Genomic DNA, 26,258 nt, shown 5'->3' on the forward strand with positions numbered 1-26,258 from the left:
CTGCGCGGAAATATTCTCTTAAACAAGTTTATGAACACTTTCAGATTGATATTGTTTTTCTCACTAGAGAATGTGGGAAATTGCCTACTCTTAAAGATGCTGTGTTTCACCTTTAGAGAAGAAACACAGCTTCGTTGGACATACGGATCATCTTCTACTTCCACATGACCATAATGCACAATTTTATTTTTAATTTGATGAAATTCATCAATAAAATTGTCACATCTTCTAATCAATTACTCTAATTATATAGTTATCGATCTTCTTAACCGTATTCTTTTCAATTTCATTCAGATGTTCTGTCATATTACTATAATTATCTGCCAAGGAATCAACCCTTATTGATACCATATCACACTGTTCCGATAAATTACCAAAATTTTCTTGCAATTAATCTTTACAATCAGTAATTTTAATTTCTTGTTTTTCTTGTTTAGTTAATCTAGACTCGACATCTTCCAATTTATTATCCACTTCGACCTTTTGATCGACAAATCGAGCTGCATCATTCTCTACCCGGTTATCTACTTTAACCTGCTGTTCAGCTAATTCAGAAAATTTACTATTGAAAGACGCTTGCTGTTCTGAAAATTTAATGTCTAATTTTACTTGTACTTCAGCAAATTTTTCCCCCATCATATTCAATTTTGATAACATTACGCTGAGTATGTCTACACTTCGAGAGCTGTTCGGTGCGACATTCATTCTACATTCGCGATCTATTCCCTCTCTAACATCAGAATTATTATCTGGTAATTCTACGACTTTTTCTGTTCTAAACCCCGATACACTCGGTATCGCTTCTTTATCTGGTTCAGTAAACGTTTCACCTCCTACATTGACAATATTTCTATTACCTTCTTCCTGTTCTGACAAATCACTAATCTGCTCCTCTGATTCGGGTATTCTCTTATCTATATCACTACGCAGTCTCAAGGTTCTTTTAGGCATCATGATAACTGTAGAACAGAAGCACAGTGAAATCTCAATTATAACTACGGTACAAAGTCTACTCTATGATACTCAAAGGATCACTTATTTTGTGGATTGCTTACTTTTCTCTGTAGTTATAAATTGTCGTGGCGTGGGTGTGATCACTGTCGCGTGCTCCGACGCGCTGCGTCGTTCTGCATTTAAGCTCACTCGAAGTCGTGGAGCGTTGGCTGCGTTGTGGAGGAGTCAGCCACGTCGTCTCTGCACTCGTCGTTGAGAAGAAACGTCGGATGGTGTGACGTCCGGCGTCGTTGAGTTCAGTTCTGTGAACAAACAATGTGTAGCTATTGCCCACAAATACCACGTCGTCTTTTCAACGATCCGACTAGCGTCGTCTTCTCATGAGGCGTCGTTAGGCGCTGCGTTGTCTCTCAGATGAGACGACAGCTCGCGTCGTCGAGCCCCACGTTGGGAGCCAAAATGGTGTGTGGCGTCCCAGCACTCCAATCGCGTGCTGATATTGTCGACGCCGTAGAGCTGCTACTGCCACAGCTCTCGCAGTGGAGTTGAGACACGATGCGCGATGACGTAGGTCCCCGTTGGTGAACGGGAGACAGAAATGCGAACTCGTACGATGGATGCTTCTTCTGATTTAAGATTGAATGATTCATTGCCCGGATATGCAGTAGTTGTTAAATCTTATCTAATCCGCATCGTACACACCACTAATTGCGAGGAAACATTGTAATTATCAGTCTTCTCGCACGTTGTTGGCTCGTTGCTATGGAGTTGTTGAACTTGTATGAGGCGAGACCCACAGATACTCTTTGATCACATCTGAGTGAATCTACGCCGTAATGTTAAAAAAAAGTTCAGAAGTTCTCTTTTCAATTAATGACATTGGTGATTTGATATTCAGACTAAATCGTCCCTGCTGAATAGTCGTTGGTTAACTGTCATTGATTAAATCACTTAATAATGTAGTCCACACTTGATATTTCACTTGGAACGAACAGTTTATTGTTCCTAGGGCCATTAAATACTTCATAACTTTCGCACCACACGCACACGCAGTTGGTTGGTAAAGTCAGTTCTATTAAAATTAAGTTTCTTGACAATTACGACAACTTGACTCTTCAGCGTAAATGTATTATTGTCGTGAAGTCTTGTAATTGTGTCCTACTCGAGACTAATTGAGTTTAGTCCTTTGATATACACTCCTGGAAATGGAAAAAAGAACACATTGACACCGGTGTGTCAGACCCACCATACTTGCTCCGGACACTGCGAGAGGGCTGTACAAGCAATGATCACACGCACGGCACAGCGGACACACCAGGAACCGCGGTGTTGGCCGTCGAATGGCGCTAGCTGCGCAGCATTTGTGCACCGCCGCCGTCAGTGTCAGCCAGTTTGCCGTGGCATACGGAGCTCCATCGCAGTCTTTAACACTGGTAGCATGCCGCGACAGCGTGGACGTGAACCGTATGTGCAGTTGACGGACTTTGAGCGAGGGCGTATAGTGGGCATGCGGGAGGCCGGGTGGACGTACCGCCGAATTGCTCAACACGTGGGGGCGTGAGGTCTCCACAGTACATCGATGTTGTCGCCAGTGGTCGGCGGAAGGTGCACGTGCCCGTCGACCTGGGACCGGACCGCAGCGACGCACGGATGCACGCCAAGACCGTAGGATCCTACGCAGTGCCGTAGGGGACCACACCGCCACTTCCCAGAAAATTAGGGACACTGTTGCTCCTGGGGTATCGGCGAGGACCATTCGCAACCGTCTCCATGAAGCTGGGCTACGGTCCCGCACACCGTTAGGCCGTCTTCCGCTCACGCCCCAACATCGTGCAGCCCGCCTCCAGTGGTGTCGCGACAGGCGTGAATGGAGGGACGAATGGAGACGTGTCGTCTTCAGCGATGAGAGTTGCTTCTGCCTTGGTGCCAATGATGGTCGTATGCGTGTTTGGCGCCGTGCAGGTGAGTGCCACAATCAGGACTGCATACGACCGAGGCACACAGGGCCAACACCCGGCATCATGGTGTGGGGAGCGATCTCCTACACTGGCCGTACACCACTGGTGATCGTCGAGGGGACACTGAATAGTGCACGGTACATCCAAACCGTCATCGAACCCATCGTTCTACCATTCCTAGACCGGCAAGGGAACTTGCTGTTCCAACAGGACAATGCACGTCCGCATGTATCCCGTGCCACCCAACGTGCTCTAGAAGGTGTAAGTCAACTACCCTGGCCAGCAAGATCTCCGGATCTGTCCCCCATTGAGCATGTTTGGGACTGGATGAAGCGTCGTCTCACGCGGTCTGCACGTCCAGCACGAACGCTGGTCCAACTGAGGCGCCAGGTGGAAACGGCATGGCAAGCCGTTCCACAGGACTACATCCAGCATCTCTACGATCGTCTCCATGGGAGAATAGCAGCCTGCATTGCTGCGAAAGGTGGATATACACTGTACTAGTGCCGACATTGTGCATGCTCTGTTGCCTGTGTCTATGTGCCTGTGGTTCTGTCAGTGTGATCATGTGATGTATCTGACCCCAGGAATGTGTCAATAAAGTTTCCGCTTCCTGGGACAATGAATTCACGGTGTTCTTATTTCAATTTCCAGGAGTGTATTATCCACTCTTCTTTTAGTTCAAACTATTTGAAATGGTTCAAATGACTCTGAGCACTATGGGACTCAACTGCTGTGGTCATCAGTCCCCTAGAACTTAGAACTACTTAAACCTAACTAACCTAAGGACATCACACACAGCCATGCCCGAGGCAGGATTCGAACCTGCGACCGTAGCAGTCGCACGGTTCCGGACTGCGCGCCTAGAACCGCGAGACCACCGCGGCCGGCAAAAACTATTTCAAAGTCAAGTCCAATATTCACTAGTTTCGTCAATAAAGTTAAATTAACCCGTTATGCACGGTTAAACGCGTCTATCAGTTCCTGTCTCTGCTTAGAAAATCAGTTTCCGAAGTTCGTGAATCACGTCACGCAAGAAACACTTCTGAACGCAAAACAATCTCGTCGCGTTCCGTACTCTCAATAACTAAGACAAGAATTGTTCTCGCACGCCTTTACAGGACGAGAGCCGGCAAGCGACTTCTTCTGTGAAAGAGTATTGTAGGCGCATTGGATTTCTTCGTTGCACTTACAACTCTCTTCCACATAAAAGTTATGTCTGACTAACATCACCTTGGACTTAGCTTTCAAGATATTAATTGCAATTATCACTTGGATATTTGTCCATTAATTAAATCTGAGGTTTCTTCCTCCTCTTTTCATAACAAAAACTCTCAGTGATGTACAATGTTTTTGTTATTAAAACTTCTTGGTGTTAGCTTATCGGCAAAGAAGTCGCATTTGCCAAGATAACTCTTCCCTACTTCATATTATGATATTCTGTCTTAATTGACTTTAAGGGGGTCGTTGGGGTGTTATAAGACTTCGTATTTGCATTCAGAGGCCGAGGTCGATGTGCAACGAAAGACCTAACAGGTTCCAGATTGTGGGGGCCCGGTTAGCTGGAGCGTCAGTAACCAAGACAGTCAACTTACTAAATATTACAAGAACAACTATTTCAACAGTTGCGACAGGCTACAGAAAACACTGTAAAACATTATCGTGTAAAGGTAATAGTGGGCGCAAATTAAAACTAAATGATTGATATCGTCATACGCTGACAGAATTTTGTCAAAACAACACAAAACTATGGCGGCTAAAGTGACTGCAGAGCTCAATAGCCATATTCGAGACCCCGTATCTATCGACACTGTTTGCCGAGAACTGCATAAAGCGAATATTTATGGACGATCTTCTATACCGAAACCATTAGTGACGTCAACCAACGCAAAAAGCGTAAAACATAGTGTCAGGAGCATAAATCCTGGACGGCTGGCCAGTGGAAACACGTCATACGGCGGGTCAGGGATTTTCACCTGCCTCGAGATGACTGGGTGTTTGTGTTGTCCTCATCATTTCATCATCATCCAGGAAAGTGGCGAAATTGGACTGAGCAAAGATTGGATAATTGTACGGGCGCTGATAACCACGCCGTTGAGCGCCCCACAACCCCAACATCATCATCATCATCACGTCATACGGTCCGACGAGTCAACGTTTTCATTATTTTCAACATCGGGCCGGGTTTATGTCTGGCCAATGCCATAAGAAGCCTACAATCCCGATTGCTTGATTCCAACGGTTAAGCGTGGAGGTGGAAGTGTGATGGTGTGGGCAGCCATATCATGGTATTCTGCTGGTCCCATCATTACTCCTAAAAGCCGTGTTACAGCCAAGGATTGTGTGAACATTTTAGGCGATCAAATGCACGCCATGATTCAAATGTTGTTCCCCAACATGATGCCCTATTTCAGAACGATAATGCACCCATTCACACAGCCAGGACAGTAGAATCGTGGTATGAGGCGCATTCAGCGTCTTCCCTGGCCAGCACAGTCCCGGACTTGAACATTATTGCACCCTCATGATCCGTATTGTAGCGCAGACTCCGGAGCAAACTTCGGCCTCCCTCGTCAGTACAGAAGTTCGGAGAGATTCTGATCGAAGAGTAGCAAAACATTCCACTAGAAACTATACAATCATTATATGCCAGTATTCCAAGAAGAATCGCAGCTGTATTACGGGCAAATGGGGATGCAACCCCTTATTAATAAACCATTCCTAAGTAAGTACAGGTGTTCACATTATTTTGCCTATTCCCTCTGTATTGTGAAGAAATGACCTCTGTGGTGAAAGTCTTTCTTGTATCGCCCCTGAGTGCAGTTCATTGATCATTTCTGTGACTCGCACAGTGACCAAACACACTGTTGCCGCTCATCTTCGAATCTTTTCCATTAATCTACGGTCTCCACCTGAGATTAACTTATTGTTCATGCTTCATTTATTACTTCGAAAGCTGCTTGGCTGTTTGAAATAACTGAATAAAATACAGTCGCAAGATTGAAGTCACTCATTGTTTCCTCCGAAATAACCATCGCTTCATTAACCCTAAACTCACGAGGTGATTTTTCTGTTACATATACTACAAAATGTGGTCTCTGTGTCCCATATCTTTAAACTGAGATATAGGGGATAAGTCGTTTGAAAATTTTCATTTAAGTCATATAACATTTATTTTTACAGTGGTTTCAGAGTTGTTTAAATACTTGTCGTTGATATTATTGCACTAAATAATGCCTACAGAATTTTACTTTTTATCACACCACACACTTTCGTGCGCGTTTTTAAATAGTATACATAAACAGAGAACTGAACTCTACATTCTAAAAAAAATATTATCTCTGTAGCTCGTAAATTTTCACATAAAACTTACAGATAAAAGATTGCACTCGATAGGACAAAAAGAAAATCTGCAAAACTGACATTCACTGCTATGGTCAACATTTTCCTTTATCACCACTAAGAACACGTTTGATATTAACTAGCCAAGTATTTCACTGAAGAAACAGGAATGTTCTCACCCCCACTGTCCCGGATGATACTCTTGTGCCCCAGCAGAATTGTGATTACCGGCTGTTGTAAAATCGTCGTCTCTTTCGTCTACTTCGTGATGTGTAGCACTGACATGGTCCTCTATTCACCGGCTAACAACTTCACCCAACATAGGATCGTTAAAACTGACACAGTCCTGCTGACACATTTTGTATAAAAGTACGAAAACAGGTACGTAGTTCGAGGCGCGGTATAGGAGACCCCAACCCGTATCAATAGCACGTTTCAACAACAAAAGAGAAGGAGATAATGAAACTGACAAAGATTTAAGGGTTAATAGAAGTAGTTTCCAAGGAAATGCGTTGTGTCGAGGAGCATCGCTTCGATTCTGCTTGTTGGGCCGAACAGCATTATGGTGACACTGTTATGATTCCAGATCTAGAAGACAGGTGAGAATAACAACACAGTCTATTATCTGGATTGGTCGTGCAAAAGAAACTGTGGCCACATGACTCCTGGTAAAAACTACATTTATTCTTAATGGACTTATCTGCAGAGTCTGTGATGATAAAATGCACAGAATTCCGTTGAGCATGAAAAAAAAATCGGTTGAACAGTTGCGCCAAGAATTTGCTACACGAGAGTGTTTACTGCTTACAGCAACGTGAGTTCCTGCGGCGACACTCGCCTCAGTAGGCCACGGACCCAGCGTCGGGAGTAGAGACTCCCCCTTCGTAGAGGCGGCAGCACATCATCTTCCCTGCCTGAAATTTCCTAATAATCTTTCGAAAAACCTCTCTGGCACCTACCTTCCACACTGCTGTCGTCCTTATGGTTCTTTAGGAACGACTTACGTCCTAATTAGTGTTGCCAGAGGTTCCGATATTCGCGGGATGTACCAATATGTGCAATGATATGTTCGGCGTGAGCCTTACACGCAACGTCAAATGTCCCGAATTTTGGGCACTGCTAAAGCGCCCCCTATGCGGTTAATAATGTTGCACAATATAGGTAATATTTTTGAAGTTATTCCTAGATTGTGCAGTAATATTGTGCAAAATATAGCGGTTCGGAATGCTATACGATAGAGTCACTGCTGTTGTGATAGTTGCCATACCTTCTTGCAAGCAGAAGGAAAGATGGTGAAAGATTCGTTCAAGGAGTGTCAACGATCAGTCATTAAGATTTGTTGAGAGAATTGAGGTTGAACGAAAAAAAAAATTATCAAAATATTGTATGTGTTGATAATTCAAAATTTGACACTACTGTAAATGATGGTCCCTATACATAGGCACTTGCCTCCTCCCCTCTCTCTCAACCCCCTCTTCTCCCCCTTGCAGTCTGGGGTACGAAGTTTTTATTCATTACAAAGTTCTCATGTACACTTTAGAAGTGATTCCGCTAAGCTTCTTGTTTAGTCAAATGTAGCACTACGTGGCTGATACAGGAGGCAATTGCACGGCTGTAACAATTGTCGTATAATTTAACTGCGTAGGCTTTTGCGGCCAGAGTCAGTTGACGTAAAAGTTATCTGAGTATCGTACCGCGTCGTAATGTAAAAAACTTTCCTGCGGAAATCAACGTTTCGATCGCGATTACAGTGGCCTTCTTCTGGGTCTTTACATTCTTTTGGGCCTTTAATTACGACGCAGTACGATACTCAGATTACTTTTTTGTCAACTGCTGAATAATTGAATCCTGCGACAAACACTAGATATTTTAATTTATCTTACTTGTAGTTTGTTAATGTCCGTAGGCATTGTTCCATTTTGCACAAAAATACACGCTCTAAAGTGTTATTACAGTCTGTTTATTGGCAAACAATACGAGCCCGTGACTGCCAACCCACTTTGTGAAAACTGCACATCAATAGCACTTTCCATTTCCGCAATATTTGCGGTCACGTTTTGGGTGATTTACTCAGTGTATACTTTTATTCTTTGCATAAATTAATTTTTTAAAAACATCTTCCTTCGTGGCCGTTCCCTGTAATTTCTGAGAAACAAATCATACGATTGATTTTTAACATTTATGTTTTTATACTCATCTGCCCAAACATTCCACAATATCGTCAATTATGTATACATTTCGATTCACTCTAATAATAGTGCTCTTTCGTCTTGTTTTGAATTCATTTTCACCAAACCAACAGCGAACACAAAGATAGCCTGTAGCACGCGAGAGACTGCCCACAGACTGTACAATATTTATAAGCAGCACTAATACACGAGATTCCTTGATAATGTTGCATACTTTCACGGACGATGAAGTGCATTAACTCGAAGTAAGGGACCCTGGTCCGAAAACGACCAGGTCGAAAGTTATAAGTGTAAATCGTTCTGATATCTCTGACAATGGGATACATGCACTGGTATTGTTGTACCTTAAGAGCTATTAGCACAAAAATAGTTCATGTCTGATACTATGAAATATCTCTTTTACTGCGAGCTTCTTGTCTTGTGTATTCCTGGGGGAAGTTGTATGAATCAAAACATGAAAAATCGAACAGTAAATATGTGCTCTAAAATGCTTGCTTTTAAGAGCTATGGGCACTTGCTCAGTAGAAGAACTGTGTTTCACAGTAGTGAGGATGAACAAGCTCTTAAGGTATGCATTTCAAGGCCCACATTTATTAGGCTTTATTCTTGTTTTTGTTCATACTACCACCACTGAAAATTGCCTACCCTACAGTCTCAGCAACGACAGTACCGATACGTGTATTCTACTGTCAGAACTATCAAAAAGATTTTCGCTTATATTTTTAGACTTGGTCATTTCCGGAACCACGTTCCTTGCGTCAAATGGACACCATCGGCCCTGAGAGTTAGTAATGTCATCACGGAATCATCCTTTATATTTTAAAAGTTTACGATGTGCTCAATAGTATTGCGAAACCTCGCAACTCACCCATACTTTTAGCATTATTGCGCTTCCTGAAATATCGCGCAACAATATAATAGTTCACAGAATGAGATTTTCACTCTGTAGCGGAGTGTGCGCTGATATGAAACTTCCTGGCAGATTAAAACTGTGTGCCGGACCGAGACTCGAACTCGGGACCTTTGCCTTTCGCGGGCAAGTGCTCTACTAACTGAGCTACTCAAAGCTGTGAGGATGGGGCGTGAGTCGTGCTTCGGTAGCTCAGTTGGTAGAGTACTTGCCCGCGAAATGCAAAGGTCCCGAGTTCGAGTCTCTTTCCGGCACACAGTTTTAATCTGCCAGGAAGTTTCATAGTAGTTGACAGTTTAGCGGCCGCTTACCCATACTTTTAATATTATTGCGCATCCTGAAATATCGCGCAACAATAGTTGACGGTTTAGCGGCCGGTTTTTAACAATTCGAAATTAATGCATAGTCACGTCAAATATGGCCGAGTGCATTTAAGTTCCAAAACGAATTTCTGAACACGTAGATGACGGTAAACAAGAGAGAGAACGATGCGCCGTGAGATCCCGCTCAGTCGTCTTTTTTTCTTTTTCCTTTTTTTTTCCTGCACTTAAACATATTTATTTTTATTTGATACAATTTATTTTTTTCGCAAGTGCGTTGTTATATATGGTTGACAATACCAATAAAATACACAATATACATAATGATACCATAAGATATAAGAAAGACAAGACACATGTTAAAAACATAGGGAATAATTGTGTAAGGGTGATTTTCTTGATCGTTATGCATATGTTTCGGTAATTTGTTGTATATATCGGATTCCGAGCGTAGCTGTTTTTACAGTGTTTTTCCTTGGGTATTTTCCATTTTGGTTGACGTTTTTTATTGTTAATTTATCCTGAGAGGGGGTGTACGGTGTTTGGTGTTGTTTAGTGTTAACTGGTCGCTTGCCACCGTGGTTAAAATATACAGTGCATGGCAAAATGGCGCTATCCAAAACCATCGCCGCGGCGGCTGTGTTGCACCACGGGACGTAGACGACAGGGGTAAACAGACGGCCGTAGACGTGTGTGCGAGCGAGTAGACGTGCTACGGTTGAGCGACTTACCGTTCAGATGAACCAAGGGCTAACAACAGTATCTCCTCAGTGATAGTTCAGCGAACGTTGCTGCGTGTGCGCCTTCACAGCAGGCGCCTAGTATGTGCACCTACGCTGACTGCTGATCATCTGCGGCGAAGGCTGGAATTCGCACGCCAGTACCGTAGTGGGCGTTTGCTGAGTAGCGACAGGTCACCTTTTCAGGTGAATCACGTTTTATACTTCATCGGATACTGTATTAAAGAGTGTACCAACACACAGAGCAACAGCCAGGACAGAAACATTAGGAAAAGGTCCGCCTCCACGTGGCAGGGACGGTAACGGAATGGGTGCTTGTCTAGCTAACCTAACTTGCGAGCAGCCATAACGGCTAAGAGCCCTACACGCTGCCTGGCTTGTTGTCTTACGTAGCACACGGCCCACCTTAGTAACCCACTTATTAACTACTCTGTAGTGTTTAAATCAAGAGAAATAAAAAAAGAAAAGAAAAAAAGCTTAATCGGATGGATGGCCATTGGCATGTGCGGTGTGAAACGTCAAAAAGCAAACACACTGCAACAGTCCAGGCCGGAGGGAATTTCGTAGAAGATCTCGTCTTCTGGAAGACACAATAGATAAGTACATCTATCGTTGGGATCATGTCGACCCCTACAAGCTGTCTGTTTTAGTTGATGCGTAGTAGGACTGAAGTATATTTTCTACGTTAGATACTTTACGTACTTCACGTTCTTTTTTATAACGTCTTTAAGGTTGTTGTTGTTGTTGTTGTTGTTGTGATCTTCAGTCCTGAGACGGTTTGATGCAGCTCTCCATGCTAATCTAACCTGTGCAAGCTCCCTCATCTCCCAGTACCTACTGCAACCTACATCCTTCTGAATTTGCTTAGTGTATTCATCTCTTGGTCTCCCTCTACGATTTTTACCCTCCACGCTGCCCTCCAATGCTAAATTTGTGATCCCTTGATGCCTCAGGATATGTCCTACCAACCGATCCCTTCTTCTAGTCAAGTTGTGCTACAAACTTCTCTTCTCCCCAATCCTATTCAATACCTCCGCATTTGTTACGTGATCTACCCACCTAATCTTCAACATTCTTCTGTAGCACCACACATTTCGAAAGCTTCTATTCTCTTCTTGTCCAAACTATTTATCGTCCATGTTTCACTTCCATACAAGGCTACACTCCACACAAATACTTTCAGAAACGACTTCCTGACACTTAAATCTGTACTCGATGTTAACAAATTTCTCTTCTTCAGAAACGCTTTCCTTGCCATTGCCAGTCTACATTTTATATCCTCTCTACTTCGATCATCATCAGTTATTTTACTCCATAAATAGCAAAACTCCTTTACTACTTTAAGTGTCTCATTTCCTAATCTAATTCCCTCAGCATCACCCGATTTAATTTGACTACATTCCATTATTCTTGTTTTGCTTTTGTTCATCTTCATCTTATATCCTCCTCTCAAGACACTGTCCATTCCGTTCAGCTGCTCTTCCAAGTCCTTTGCTGTCTCTGACAGAATTACAATGTCATCGGCGAACCTCAAAGTTTTTATTTCTTCTCCATGAATTTTAATACCTACTCCGAATTTTCCTTTTGTTTCCTTTACTGCTTGCTCAATATACAGATTGAATAACATCGGGGAGAAGCTACAACCCTGTCTCACTCCCTTCCCAACCACTGCTTCCCTTTCATGCCCCTCGACTCTTATAACTGCCATCTGGTTTCTGTACAAATTGTAAATAGCCTTTCGCTCCCTGTATTTCACCCCTGCCACCTTTAGAATTTGAAAGAGAGTATTCCAGTCAACATTGTCAAAAGCTTTCTCTAAGTCTACAAATGCTAGAAACGTAGGTTTGCCTTTCCTTAATCTAGCTTCTAAGATAAGTCGTAAGATCAGTATTGCCTCACGTGTTCCAACATTTCCACGGAATCCAAACTGATCTTCCCCGAGGTCGGCTTCCACCAGTTTTTCCATTCGTCTGTAAATAATTCGCGTTAGTATTTTGCAGCTGTGGCTTATTAAACTGATAGTTCGGTACTTTTCACATCTGTCAACACCTGCTTTCTTTGGGATTGTAATTATTATATTCTTCTTGAAGTCTGAGGGTATTTCGCCTGTCTCATACATCTTGCTCACCAGATGGTAGAGTTTTGTCAGGACTGGCTCTCCCAAGGCCGTCAGTAGTTCTAATGGAATGTTGTCTACTCCCGGGGCCTTGCGTCGACTCAGATCTTTCAGTGGTCTGTCAAATTCTTCACGCAGTATCATATCTCCCATTTCATCTTCATCTACATCCTCTTCCATTTCCATAATATTGTCCTCAAGTACATCGCCCTTGTATAGACCCTCTATATACTCCTTCCACCTTTCTGCTTTCCCTTCTTTGCTTAGAACTGGGTTCCCATCTGAGCTCTTGATATTCATACAAATGGTTGTCTTTTCTCCAAAGGTCTCTTTAATTTGCCTGTAGGCGGTATCTATCTTACCCCTAGTGAGATAAGCCTCTGCATCCTTACATTTGTCCTCTAGCCGTGCCTGCTTAGCCATTTTGCACTTCCTGTCGATCTCATTTTTGAGACCCAAGGATTTCTACTAGCCCTCGTCTTTTCACCTACTTGATCCTCTGCTGCCTTCACTACTACTCAGAGCTACCCATTTGTCTTCTACTGTGTTTCTTTCCCCCATTCCTGTCAATTGTTCCCTTATGCTGTCCGTGAAACTCTGTACAAACTCTGGTTTAGTCAGTTTATCCAAATCCCATCTCCTTAAATTCCCACCTTTTTGCAATTTCTTCAGTTTTAATCTACAGTTCATAACCAATAGATTGTGGTCAGAGTCCACATCTGCCCCTGGAAATGTCCTACAATTTAAAACCTGGTTCCTAAATGTCTGTCTTACCATTATATAATCTATCTGATACCTTTTAGTATCTCCAGGATTCTTCCAATGTATACATCCTTCTTTTATGATTCTTGAACCAAGTGTTAGCTATGATTAAGTTATGCTCAGTGCAAAATTCTACCAGACGGCTTCCTCTTTCATTTCTTAGTCCCAATCCATATTCACCTACTATGTTGCGTTCTCTCCCTTTTCCTACTGTCGAATTGCAGTCACCCGTGACTATTAAATTTTCGTCTCCCTTCACTACCTGAATAATTTCTTTTATCTCATCATACATTTCTTCAATTTCTTCGTCATCGGCAGAGCTAGTTGGCATATAAACTTGTACTACTGTAGTAGGCATGGGCTTCGTGTCTATCTTGGCCACTATAATACGTTCACTACGTAGTAGCTTACCCGCACTCCTATTTTTTTATTCATTATTAAACCTACTACTGCATTACCCCTATTTGATTTTGTATTTATAACCCTGTATTCACCTGACCAGAAGTCTTGTTCCTCCTGCCACCGAACTTCACTAATTCCCACTATATCGAACTTTAACCTATCCATTTCCCTTTTTAAATTTTCTAACCTACCTGCCCGATTAAGGGATCTGACATTCCACGCTCCGATCTGTAGAACGCCAGTTTTCTTTCTCCTGATAACGATGTCCTCCTGAGTAGTCCCCGCCCGGAGATCCGAATGGGGGACTATTTTACCTCCGGAATATTTTACCCAAGAGGACGCCATCATCATTTAACCGTACAGTAAAGTTGCGTGCCCTCGGGAAAAATTACGTCTGTAGTTTCCCCTTGCTTTCAGGCGTTCGCAGTACCACAACAGCAAGGCCGTTTTGGTTATTGTTACAAGGCCAGACCCGTCAATCATCCAGACTGTTGCCCCTGCAACTACTGAAAAGGCTGCTGCCCCTCTTCAGGAACCACACGTTTGTCTGGTCTCTCAACAGATACCCCTCCGTTGTGGTTGCACCTACGGTACGGCGATCTGTATCGTTGAGGCACGCAAGCCTCCCCACCAACGGCAAGGTCCATGGTTCATGGGGGGAGGGTCTTTAAGGTATGCAAAGAATTTAGGAATGTTGTGGATAAAACGGAAGTAATAAATCCTTATTAAATTTTTAATAGTTTAATCTCCCCCCCCCCCCCCAACTGTTTTCTGTTTTGCCAGAAGATACTCAAAACTGAAGTAGGTCCTGGGAACCCAGGTGAACCATATGCGTTGCAATTTTTAGGTGCACCAGTTAGGGGTTAATTAGGTGATCAAAAGAACTGCTGCAGCTTTGAATCCAAACAGAAACACTGTTGTGAATATGCGCAAGTAAATATTCCAGAAAGAAGCGGAAGTTGGTAATGCTTGGAAAAGGAAACCGTTGTTTGGATAAGCGGATTACGAACGAAGACTGATTTGCTAAAGAGGCCACACGCCGTCATATACCGGTTATTGTCGCAAAAAGAAACATCCGATACATAGTAAAATTATGCATCTCATTTGAGGAAGCATGTTTTTTTGAAGGTCGTCGCACATGGCTATTTATAGCCCGACGTTCTTTTATAGTCTGTACACTAAAGGGCGAGCAGGCGAATGTCCTTGTCGACCCAGCTGAGTCACTAGGAGCAACTGCAGGTTTTTTTTCCATTATTGAATTTCGATTCCCCCTCCCCCGAAGCGGGCGGGCTGGCAGCAGCGTAGTATGCCGCTCTTCAGCCTACAGACTTTGTTAAAAAGATGAAGAGAATAAATAATAGCCGGCCGCGGTGGCCGTGCGGTTTTAGGCGCTCCAGTCTGGAGCCGCGCTGCTGCTACGGTCGCAGGTTCGAATCCTGCCTCGGGCATGGATGTGTGTGATGTCCTTAGATTAGCTAGGTTTAAGTAGTTCTATGGGACTGATGACCACAGATGTTGTCCCATAGTGCTCAGAGCCATTTGAACCATTTGAATAAATAATAAAAACATGCGATAAAATCGGAGACTTAAATAGGAACATGGCGAAAAAAAATCGTGGAAATTTAAAACATAGAACAAAGGGATGACGATGCGAATAAAATACATACGAAGCAGATAGGTAAAATAATAGACAGACAATTAAAAAACACGGCGACAGTCTGGTTTCTGTTCGCAAAAGACATAAAAGTTCACACCCAGCGTCAGCATGATTTCTGTTCGCACCACTAGAAAGACGAGCAACACTGAACATTCACTGGAACACTGCACTAAAAAGTTGGCAAATGTGGCATACCACAGCCGAGAGCAGGTGGGGGGAAACTGGACAGATGATGGGAAAATAAAAAAGGGGGGAAGGAAAGGAAAAGCGTGGGAGGGGGAGGTGGGAAAGGAGCCGATGGAGGATGAGGACCCATAAGAGGAGTGGGGGGTGCTGGGCAGACGCGAGAGGGAGTGGGGAAGGCAGAGGAGGGGAAGGCAGAGGAGGGGAATACAAAAGGACTCGGGGGGGGGGGGGGGGACGACAACTGCAGGTTGTTCCAAGAGTTTATATAGATCCTTCTGCAGCGCATCTTTTGAATTAGCGGCGACGCGAATGGTAGACACGTCGTTAAATGCATTTATACTGTAAGGGATACGGAAATTTGTAACTATTATGACTAAGAAACACACTCTAACAGAATCTACTTAAATCACTACTCGCTGCGCTTCATTGATAGGTGTGAAATTGATGTAATCATTGAAAGGTGGATATCATGCCAGCTTTGCAACAGCGTTCGCGGGAGCTCAGGATTCGCAGCGGTAAACACGGTGGCAGTTGGACGGACCGCCGCCGCCGCCGCCGGTGTGTTGTTTACATTGCGTGGAGAGGTGAGCCGGCGCGGGTCGGGCTGGGCTGTGCTGCGCTGCGCAGTACGCCATGTTGGCAACGGGACAGCTGCGCGCGGGACAGGACAGTTGCCCCGCCAGCCGCCATGTTTAGTTCCCGCGCCAGGCCAGTCGGCTGGTAGGCCCGTACGAGCGCGGACGCGGTTCGGTTACGCAATGACGGCGACGTTTCCCAGGAAGTGGTCGCAGCGCGAGATCATGCGCCTGCTCGATCTGTACGAGCAGCACGAGGTGTTGTGGAATCCCACCAACCTGTACCACCGCTGGACAGCCGTCCGCGAGGGGGCACTAAAGCGCATCTGCGAGAGCATGCGCATGCCCGATCTCACGGTGGGCGAGGTGAAGCTCAAGCTGAAGGCGCTGCGCTCCACCTACAACCAGGAGCTGCTCAAAGTGAAGGACGCGCAGCGTCGCGGGGGGCCGCCGTTCCGGCCCCAGCTCGTGTGGTACGACAAGGCCGACTCCTTCCTCCGGTCCGTCATCGTCGAAAGGAGCGGTTCCACTGCCAGGGTAGGCAGAGCGTTTTTACAGGGTTTCCCCTTCACAAAGTCACTCTCGTTTGGTGAGGGAAGTTAAGGATTCAATGAGGGTGCGGGTTAACTGGCGATTCTGTTCGCTGACGATTTTGTTTACTTGTCTGATCTACCCGAATATCTGTAAGCAGATTTCGAACGACAGACGAGAAACGAAGAATGGCAACCACTCACCTGCAGATGCAAAATGAGTGGCATACCTGCGCTCTTCTGGGAAGGGAGGCGGAGTAGTCTGTACATTCGCTGGATAATAAGCCAAGTACGCTACCTATTAACGATTGGTAGTTTTTTATTTGACGTTTTCATAATGGAATTTCCATTTTTTCATTCCAGCACGAGTTTAACAAAATGTGCGCTTCATGTAATGAGTAGCATCCTGCCTCAATTGTGGATAAAAGCAAACCAGTTCGTTTACGTGACGTCGAGGGAAAGGGACATCAGTACTCTGCATGGCAGATAGTACTTGCCGTTCTGCCACAGAGTAGAATTTCTTATCGTTCCATTCGCGTATAGAGGGTAGGACTGTTTAAATGCTTTTGTGCGTGCTGGAAGTGGTCATTCCGGTCTCTACAGGGACGAAACGTAGGGGGCTTAATACTGGCTCGTGGAACTTTGAAAGTAGACTATGGTGGCACAGTTGACGTCTCCTTTCCAACGCGCGCCACCAGTCAAACCTGTGCAATCATGGCGCTTTTCGTTTGTTTTTGTTACCAGTTTTCTAACTGGCTTGATGCGGCTCACCATGGCTTCCTCTCATGTGCCAGTCTCTTCATCTCAGAGTAGCATTTACACCAATTGTTCTCAAATTATTTGGAGGATATATTCCAATGCCCCACTAGGCTGTTTGACCACTTATACCAGGAAGGTTATTAATCCCTTCATATCCTCACATCCTGTCCCTTCTTGCCAGTATTTTCCACATGTTTCTCTGCTCGCTGATTCTGTCAATATTCTTCAAACTTTCCGATTCCCTTCTTTTCCGGTTTTCCCCGTAGTCCGTGATCCACTTCAGTATGATAGTGTTCTCCAAACGTACGTTTTCAGAAATTTCTTTCTCTATGTAAGACCACATTAGTAGTGGACTTCTTTTTAGCGAGGAATGCCCCATTTGTCTGCGTTACTCTACTCGTTATATCCACCTTGCATCGTCCGCCCGACGTTAATTTGCTTGCAAGATATCAAAAATATTTTTGCACGTGGTTCATAAATTTGACGCTAAAGTTAGTCTCTAAACTCGTTCCTACTACTTCACATTGCTTTCGTCTTTCTCTGATTTGCTCTCAGTCCATATTCCATGCTCTAATTCTCCCTTATTTGTATTTATTCAGCAGACCTTGATCCATTTTGGTACAGATTCCACGCACTTCACCAATATCGTATGATGTTTTGTAAATAATCTCTTGTAGATTGACTGCATATTCCCACTTGGCAACAAAAGAAACGGAGTTTGTTAGACGTTGTACCCAAGATTGAGACTATGTGGTCAATCCATTTCATATCGCCACAAATTGTTACACGCCTGTATTTGTATCTGTTGATTGATACCATACTACTCATTGATAGTCGCCTAAGGATTTTGTATGAAGGATTCGGTTTTCTGTTTCTGAACATGTATTATTGTGACTCAAAATATTATCTTTTGAACGCATAAACTAGCGTCAGTTTGTTAAACGGCTCATAGCAAGTTTTAAAGGAGCGGTCCAAAAGAAGATAGCAATACTGTTACACATGACGAATCTTCAGTAAAACAGTAAAAAATCTGTTTGTGGCAAGAGGACGAAACTACTTTGCAGGCGATATAATTTAGTATTTTTTCACTCGGGACAGAAATTTAAGATTTTTTTAAAGAAAATCGGCCAGTCCGGAGGTAGGTTTTTAACTCTTTGACTACCACCGGGACGTATTATGTCCCACGATAGGTTTTTAGAGAACCAGTTGGAATTTGCATGTATTAATGTCCCACTTGTAAAGAAAGTTTGCTAATAATTAGCGGGATTCCTATAACTACATATTGCACATGTAGGTTGCGCCGTCCTCAAGTTTCATTGTTAATCCTCGTCTCGGTATTGTCGCAGCGAATTAGTTCGCACTTGCAAACAGGCATCCCAATTAAGAGACGCGCAAAGCGGGCTGCACCCACATCACAATCGAAGCCCATTTAGTGAACATGTAGTGTGAGTTAACAAACTTGGAGAGATGTTCTGCCCACTGATGTATGTGTGATTTCTGTTCGTGTTCGTTTCTACGCAGTCGTCTTCTGAAATGCTGGAGACACTTAATGAATACTCCTGTATGTACCACACCTCTTCCCCAACCCCCTTGGAAAAGATTCAGCGGGAAAATGGCAATAATTAAAATAACCATACAGAAATGTTTCTGATATGACATTGGTAGTCTGTTCGTAGCATTCGACGGTGCTTGTTGTACCTGCGCTATTAAGTTCCTTTGTTGTGTGAATATTATAGCTGCAGTAGTAGGTCAGTAGGAGTGTTCACTTGTGGATTAGTGTGAAGGTTAAAGGTGTGCACCGGTATCATAAAACAAATTAATCGCACGACTATTGTCAAAAAGTAGAGGCAGAGACAAGTAAAATTTACGCAATCGTCATTTCATCATGTGTGCTTGTATAATCAGCTGGTCTACACTGAGGTACAAGGCATATGTTACAATATGCTTGTCAAAAGGCAGGTTATGACATTGCCATACCAGTATCATCGTTTGAAAACATAATTAGTGTTGCGTTTGATATTGGACTGTTTCAGGGCAGAGAAGTGACGTTTAATGTGAAAAAAGTGATTTGTCAGATGCGAATATTGTTCTTGTTCTGATCACTTCATTGAAATCCCACACCTGCACCTTGAAGGTTCAATAGTTGAGCAACACTATTAAGTCAGTAGAAAAAGTTTGTTGTTGGTTGAAACGTAAACTTCTTCGGCCTTTTCCGATCAGCCGAATGCTGCCTACAAAGCTTTGACAGAAGCGATCTGTGATCGTGAGACAATGTGAGCAGCATGTCGCCAGTCCCTACTGCCGTTATTGTTAGTACAGCTTGATGACGCCTCTGTATCTTTATTCAAGCAGCCCTTCATTTGGTCCTAAGAGTTGCAGTTGATACTGTTCTAGACTTTCCTACTTCATAAAAAATCTGAGGTACCGGGAATCGAACCCAGGTCCTTACGCGTCGAAAGCAACAACGCTGACCATCCGATTTGGAGGCGGTAGAATGTTTGTTATGCAGACAGATTGAGCAGAGGGAAATATAGTTGGAAGTCTCGCTATTTAAATATTTGTGACTTTGGTCCATTATGCCGATATGTCCCTTCGCGTCGCCAAAGTTCCACGCTTAAGACTATCAATAGGTGATCCTTCGAATGTGCGTCGTGGCAAGACGCACAGTTTTGCATGCGAAGTGTTCATGTCATTGTTTTTGGTTCAAATGGCTTTGAGCACTATGGGACTTAACATTTGAGGTCATCAGTCCCCTAGAACTTGGAACTAACCTAACTAACCTAAGGACATCACACACATCCATGCCCGAGACAGGATTCGAACCTGCGACCGTAGCGATCGCGCGGTTCCAGACTGAAGCTCCCAGAACCGCTTGGCCACACCGGACGGCCATTGTTTTTGGGATGGGCGATTCATAAACTGAGCACATTTTCGTCGTTCCAAGCAAAAAAAGTAGTTAAAAATTTATAACTTGCGAGCTATGAGCACTTTTCCAATTGATGAGAAGTTTTACAGTAGCAAAAATGAACAAATGTTCATAGCTCTTAAGGTATTCCCATGTTTACTAGACTTTTTTGCTTCGAATGATCGTTCCTGTCATCACTGAATACTGAGCATTCCTTCTGGGACATCATGTAGCTTAACATGAACATCGGACCACGGTGAAAAATAGAATCGCCAACTGGGAATCGAACCGCTTTGGGTTTGTAAGTTGGTTTTACCCACTGAGCCACCGTGTCACGCATGCAATGTACTTACTGTGATCTACAGTGAATCACTATAATACTCGGACATTATGATATGTTAGCCTTTTAGCATCATAACTTTATTCATAACAAAACATATAACTAAGTATTATGTTCTGTGATGTCATGTAAATAATAGCATAAACTTTATTAAGATAACGCACATAAGTTCTTTTATAACACTATTTAAATACAACTCGGTCCGTTCACGTTACATTAATATTCGGACACTTTGCAGAACTAACCATTTCTAGACAAGATTTTGTGGAACATAAGATGTTTCAGTATCTTGTCGTGTAGCCATTCTATCACTTCTTTCAAACGCTGTGGCATACTACAAATGATTTTTTTAAAATAATCAGCATGTAGGCTGTCCCATTCTTCTTTTAATCGATGTTTCAGTTTCCTTGGACGATACTGGTGTTTTTCTAATACGTCGCTCCACTTCTCCCCCACAATCTCAATGGGATTGAGATCTGGTGATTGAGGTGGTGGTTATAAGACTTTGGGGCAATTGTACTACAAATATTCCCGCTCAATACGACCCTTATGTTTCGGGTCATTGTCCTGGTAAAACTTGAATGTATTTGATAGCCCCATGTTTTCAACACTTTACGTAAATTGTTCTTTAGTATGTTCAAATACACATATTTGTTCGTAATACTGTCGATGAACACCAATTCGCCCGGTCGAAATATATCGAAATAGAGCCCCAGACAAGAACGCTGCCACCTTCATACTTTACAGTCGATTTAATCTTTTTTCACTGTAAATTCTTCGTGTCCGCCACACCATGCGTCGTACATCCGACCCAGAAACGTTAAATTTACTTTCGTCGGCAAAAATGACGGCGTTCCGCCATATTTCATACTTCATAATAAACTCCCTGGTAAAGTGCAATCTCTTCGATTCTGTTCATTCGCGTACGGTTTCTTCCTGGCCACTCTTCTATTGTAGCCACGTTCATTCAGTGCACTGCGAATCGTTTGAGGATGTACCTTCTTGCCAGGTTCATTTAGTAGCTCACGTGCTAGTCGGGGTGCACTGAGTGTAGGATCCTTCTTTATTTCCCGTATTAGCGGCGTCGTGCCACGTGCATCCAGCTTCGGTGGCTGGCCCTTTTGCGATAGAGGCGATACGGTCCTCATTTTTGAATCGTCTGACGATATCTGCCGCAGCACTCTTATGTTGAGCGTGGCAGCAATTTGTCTATATGATTTACCTCACGCGTTGTGAAAAATCACAAGCTGTCCTATCTCAAAACTAGTATTAGCTTTGCGTGACATCGTACCGTGTGGACAGTCGACCGCGCTTGTAGACACACACTTGCCTTCTGGGTAATTTCCAAGAATGATTGCCTATTGAAGTCGCGGGGACCAACGATACATATCAAACGTGCGTTATGAGTATGTTTACGGGGGTCGTTACAGCGACGACAAAAGAAGAGCGGTAGAAAAATACTTGTAACTGCAAAGGAGACGACGTACCTTACACGACGTCGGTGTTATCATGTGAAAGTCCATTAGGTGGTCTGGATGGATAATTTGGAAGAGTCGAACCATGTATTCTTCCTGATACTCGTTCGTTTTCCGCACTGTCCGCAATGAAATTGTGAATGGTATTTCAGCATCGAAACTGTTCTTACGAAGTTTTACACCACAGTCTACACAGTCCCTTCTTTCCTCGTCCGGTAGTACTCCATATTTGCGATAAAGTCGAACAATTTTCTACGCTGGATAAGCATGGAATTAGATTTTTCCATATGAGAGAATCCGCCGAAGAAACATCAAGAAAACCAGACATCCCACGCACTGACATAAATTGTCTGGGATTCCCTAGCAACTCACAAATAATTCGCGGAGGTATGTAATTTAGAGCAACTAAGAGAACGACGGCAAACAGATAAAAAGGACGATCACAAATGATTGATCACAACGCCCGCCACCAGTCGCATGATCGATTTACAATCGCACGTTCGATATGTATCGTTTGGACTCCGTGACTTCGATAGGCAGTCATTCTTGGGAATAACCGCCTTCTGACTCGGAAGTATTTATCCCTGTGTGAAGGGTGAAAATATGTGCGGCCCTGCCATCTGTCCGGATATTAAAGTAACGTGACCATTGTAGATTGCTTTATTTCAATCGTATTATTTAACAAGTGGTATACGTTGTGTAAACATGATTCATATTGTTATTTACTAGACATCTACCTTCATATAATAGTGGATGTTTTATATTTTTCTTTTATTCAGAATACAGTTACGATGCAGCAATCTAAAAATCTCTTTGTGTACGAATATTAAGGTTATTCACTGTATCTAATCATAGAACGGCAAAACTAAGGGTCTCAGGATCGAAATATTAACTGCAAAATACTTATCCCTTTACATACTATCTTTTTATCAAAAACACCGTGAACTCGTCATATGAAATATGAACAATATGTGTATTGTATGTTGCTTCAGGAATTTCTTTCCCATCGCCACCTCTTCGTACAGCAAATCAGTCTCTGTATACAGGGTGTCTATAACAAAACAGTGTAGCTCTTTTAATGGATACAGTAATGAAACATGCTCTATACCGCATATACCACTACCCATTACGTTCTGATTCTTACAGAAACATGTAACACAGGTAATACACTTAAATCACGTCAACATGTGCAAAGCCGATAACACGCAAGATATCAAGCTGGTATTAAATTTCTTGCCACAGATTCTGCAACATGTATAATGTGACTGTGTCAGTAGTATGCCTGATGCGTTGTTGCAATGTCACAGTATTAGGAACTGCTATTTTGTACACAATATCTTTCACATACCCCAAAGAAATAAATATAAGGAAGTAATGTCAGATGATCGAGGTGGACATGCTGCTGGGCCGTCTCTGCCACGCCACTTTTTGGGGAAGGTTTCGTTAAGGAAATTGCGGACAGCGCCATCTTGCAGAAAGATGATAGTGTCTTTGCATACAGCTTGTCTGATCGATTTCTGTGCCATCGTGAATACGGTTTGTACTGCATGCACATTCTCCTCCGAAATAGTTGCCGCTGCTTGCCCGTTTTTGAATTGACCCCTATGCCAAAAATTTTGCATCCATGTTCTGATTAACTTGACATCAGGTGCTTTCTTTCTATCTATAATGGGACACAAATATTCACTGCACAGTCATTGGTGATTTGGTGTTTCTAGCCACACAACACATTGAGCTGTCTTCGGGGACGGGGTGGGGGTGGAGCCATTTTTATCATTGATATACCTCACAAAGTTCTCCTTGTGGCAAAAGTGTTGAATGAGACACAGCTACACAGAAACTTCATGGGTAAATTTCCTTCCAATAGGAAACAGCGTTGTTTCTGTTTTCATTATTTGGTGCTACGAAACTGGCCTGTTGGAACAATAGGTTTTAGTCATCACCATTCTCATTTGCTTGTTATTAGTTGATTAACTGTTATGTAGTTATGTGTTGCACGGTTTGGTTTTTTTATTTCAGTAAGATCCAACATCCTTGCTGTCTATTAACATCCCCATCAATTTTCACGTCAATGAGTTCGTTTTTGGAAAATTTACAGATATTATTTATATTATGCAAGTTTTTTTAAAATAGCTATATTGATAACGTTGTAATCATTAATTATAAACAGAATTATGAAAGGATCAGTCTCTTTTGAGCCTGATATGTATTACTTTTTCAACCACCTCTGAGGCAACATGACTTATCGTATGAAGCTAGCAGTCCGTTTTTAGTTTCTGATCCTGCGGAAACGTCACTCCTCTATTTTACTATAGACTAGGCTGTCGCACGTGAATGTTTTGCGCTATTCATGTCATTTTTACTTGAATCCGTCAGTTAAGCGCCTTTTGTCCTAGTTTTGACTAGAAAACTTACAAAGGGCAGTGCGTCATCTCGAACGCACATATGTGGAAAATGTGCTGAGAATATAAATCGCTCATCCCAGGAAACTGCCATAATAGACCCGAGCGTTGATTTGAACACGACCGACCTTTACTGGGCATGGTCCTTTTGTAGATGGTACTATTTTGCCCTGCTCAGACCGCAAAATTGACTTCTGTAGCCAGTTATAGGGGCAACTGAAGTACACTTGACGGAAAAAGTCACAACACCAAAAAATAATTAATGTAGAGTAATGAAATTTCAGGAATACATTTGTCTAGATGACATCTTTAAGAGACTAACATTGCAGGATCACAGGTTAATGTAAGTGCGAGAGACGCCATTGCAGATGTGTAATGTTGCTATATTCATAACCTGTGTAGCCCCCAGAATGTTGAATGCAAGCGTGGAAAAGTGCATTCATTATGTAGAACACGTGTCGGATGTCAGTTAGTGCGATGGAGTACCTGTTGCTCTTAGTCGGCGTATACAGGGACGTTTGATGCTGGTTGTAGATGACACTGGAGTTATTACCCGATGATGTCCCATATGTGATCGAGTTGAGACAGATCTGATGATCGAGCAGGCCAATGCAACATCTCGACAGTCTGTAGAGCATGTTGGGTTACAACAGCGGTAGGTGGACGAGCGTTATCCTGTTGGAAAACACTCTCTGGGATGCTGTTCATGAATGGCAGCACAACATTCAAATAACCAGATTGACTTAAAATTTGCAGTCAGGTGAGTGCTCCTACTGTCTTACGAAATCACGTCCCATAATGTAATTCAAGGTGTAAGTCCAGTGTGTCTAGCACGCGGACAGTTTAACTACAGGCCCTCACCTTACCTGCTAACTAACACAAAGCCATCACTGGCACCGACGCAGATCCAGCCTTCGTCAGAAAACACAACTGACCTCCGTCTTGCCCTCCAGTGAGCTCTCGCTTGACACAACTGAACTCGCAAATGGCTGCGGTTTGGGGTCGGTGGAATGCACGCTACAGGGCGTCTCGTTCGCAGCTGTCCTTGAAGTGGCTGGTTTTTAACCTTTCGTTGTGTGACTGAGCTGCCAACTGCTGCTCGAATTGCTGCTGCAGATGCAGTATGATGCCCCAGAGCCATACGCCATAACACAATGGTCTTCCCTCTCGGCAATGCCACGTGGCCGTCCGGAGCACGGTCTTCCTGCGAGCGTACATTTCCGTGACCATCGCTGTCATCAGTTATGTACAATGGCTACATTCCTGCCAAGTCTTTCTAAAATATCACAGAAGGAATATCCAGCTTTTCGTAGCCCTGTTACACGACCTCGCTCACACTCAGTGAGTTGTTGATAATGGCATTTGTGTCGCCTTAAAAGCCTTGACTATCATAAAGTTAAAAAGTCCAATCGCAAAAGTACCTGACGTCACGACCGTTACAGCGTGTATTTAAAGCAAACCTGATTTGTATCCACATGGGCGACTGGCGTGAAATGTGAATGGACATGATCTTTCAGATGTAGAAATCTTCCAGCTTCCGTTATGTTGCGATTTTTAACTTCCATCATGAATAACGCGGGCTCCAAAATATGATGCAGCTCAGGACCGCTTGAAGTGAATGGATGATCAAAGTCGTATCACTGACAGGGTTCGAAACGTGAGGAGTTTTGATGTCAGATTGTGGCTGGCGTTCGAGAGTATTAAGTGCGGTTTTTTAAGCATTCTATTGTAGAGAC

The 26,258-nt window shown here is 43.3% G+C and overlaps 1 protein-coding gene across 4 annotated transcripts in view; it reads left to right on the forward strand.

Moving 5' to 3' along the window:
• Window positions 1-26,258, forward strand: part of LOC126419898 (protein bric-a-brac 1-like) — a 459,260-nt gene that overhangs the window by 104,643 nt on the left and 328,359 nt on the right. The window contains exon 1 of one of the 4 annotated variants that reach the window (XM_050087163.1): window positions 16,267-16,648. The exons of the other annotated variants lie outside the window; for them this stretch is intronic. Coding sequence (XP_049943120.1) covers window positions 16,295-16,648 — 354 coding nt within the window. The 5' untranslated portion in view covers window positions 16,267-16,294. Of the gene's footprint in view, window positions 1-16,266; window positions 16,649-26,258 lie in introns of those variants that run through there. 4 annotated transcript variants of the gene reach the window in all.

This window comes from Schistocerca serialis, chromosome 9 (genome assembly GCF_023864345.2).
Source record: "Schistocerca serialis cubense isolate TAMUIC-IGC-003099 chromosome 9, iqSchSeri2.2, whole genome shotgun sequence".
Taxonomy (NCBI): domain Eukaryota; kingdom Metazoa; phylum Arthropoda; class Insecta; order Orthoptera; family Acrididae; genus Schistocerca; species Schistocerca serialis.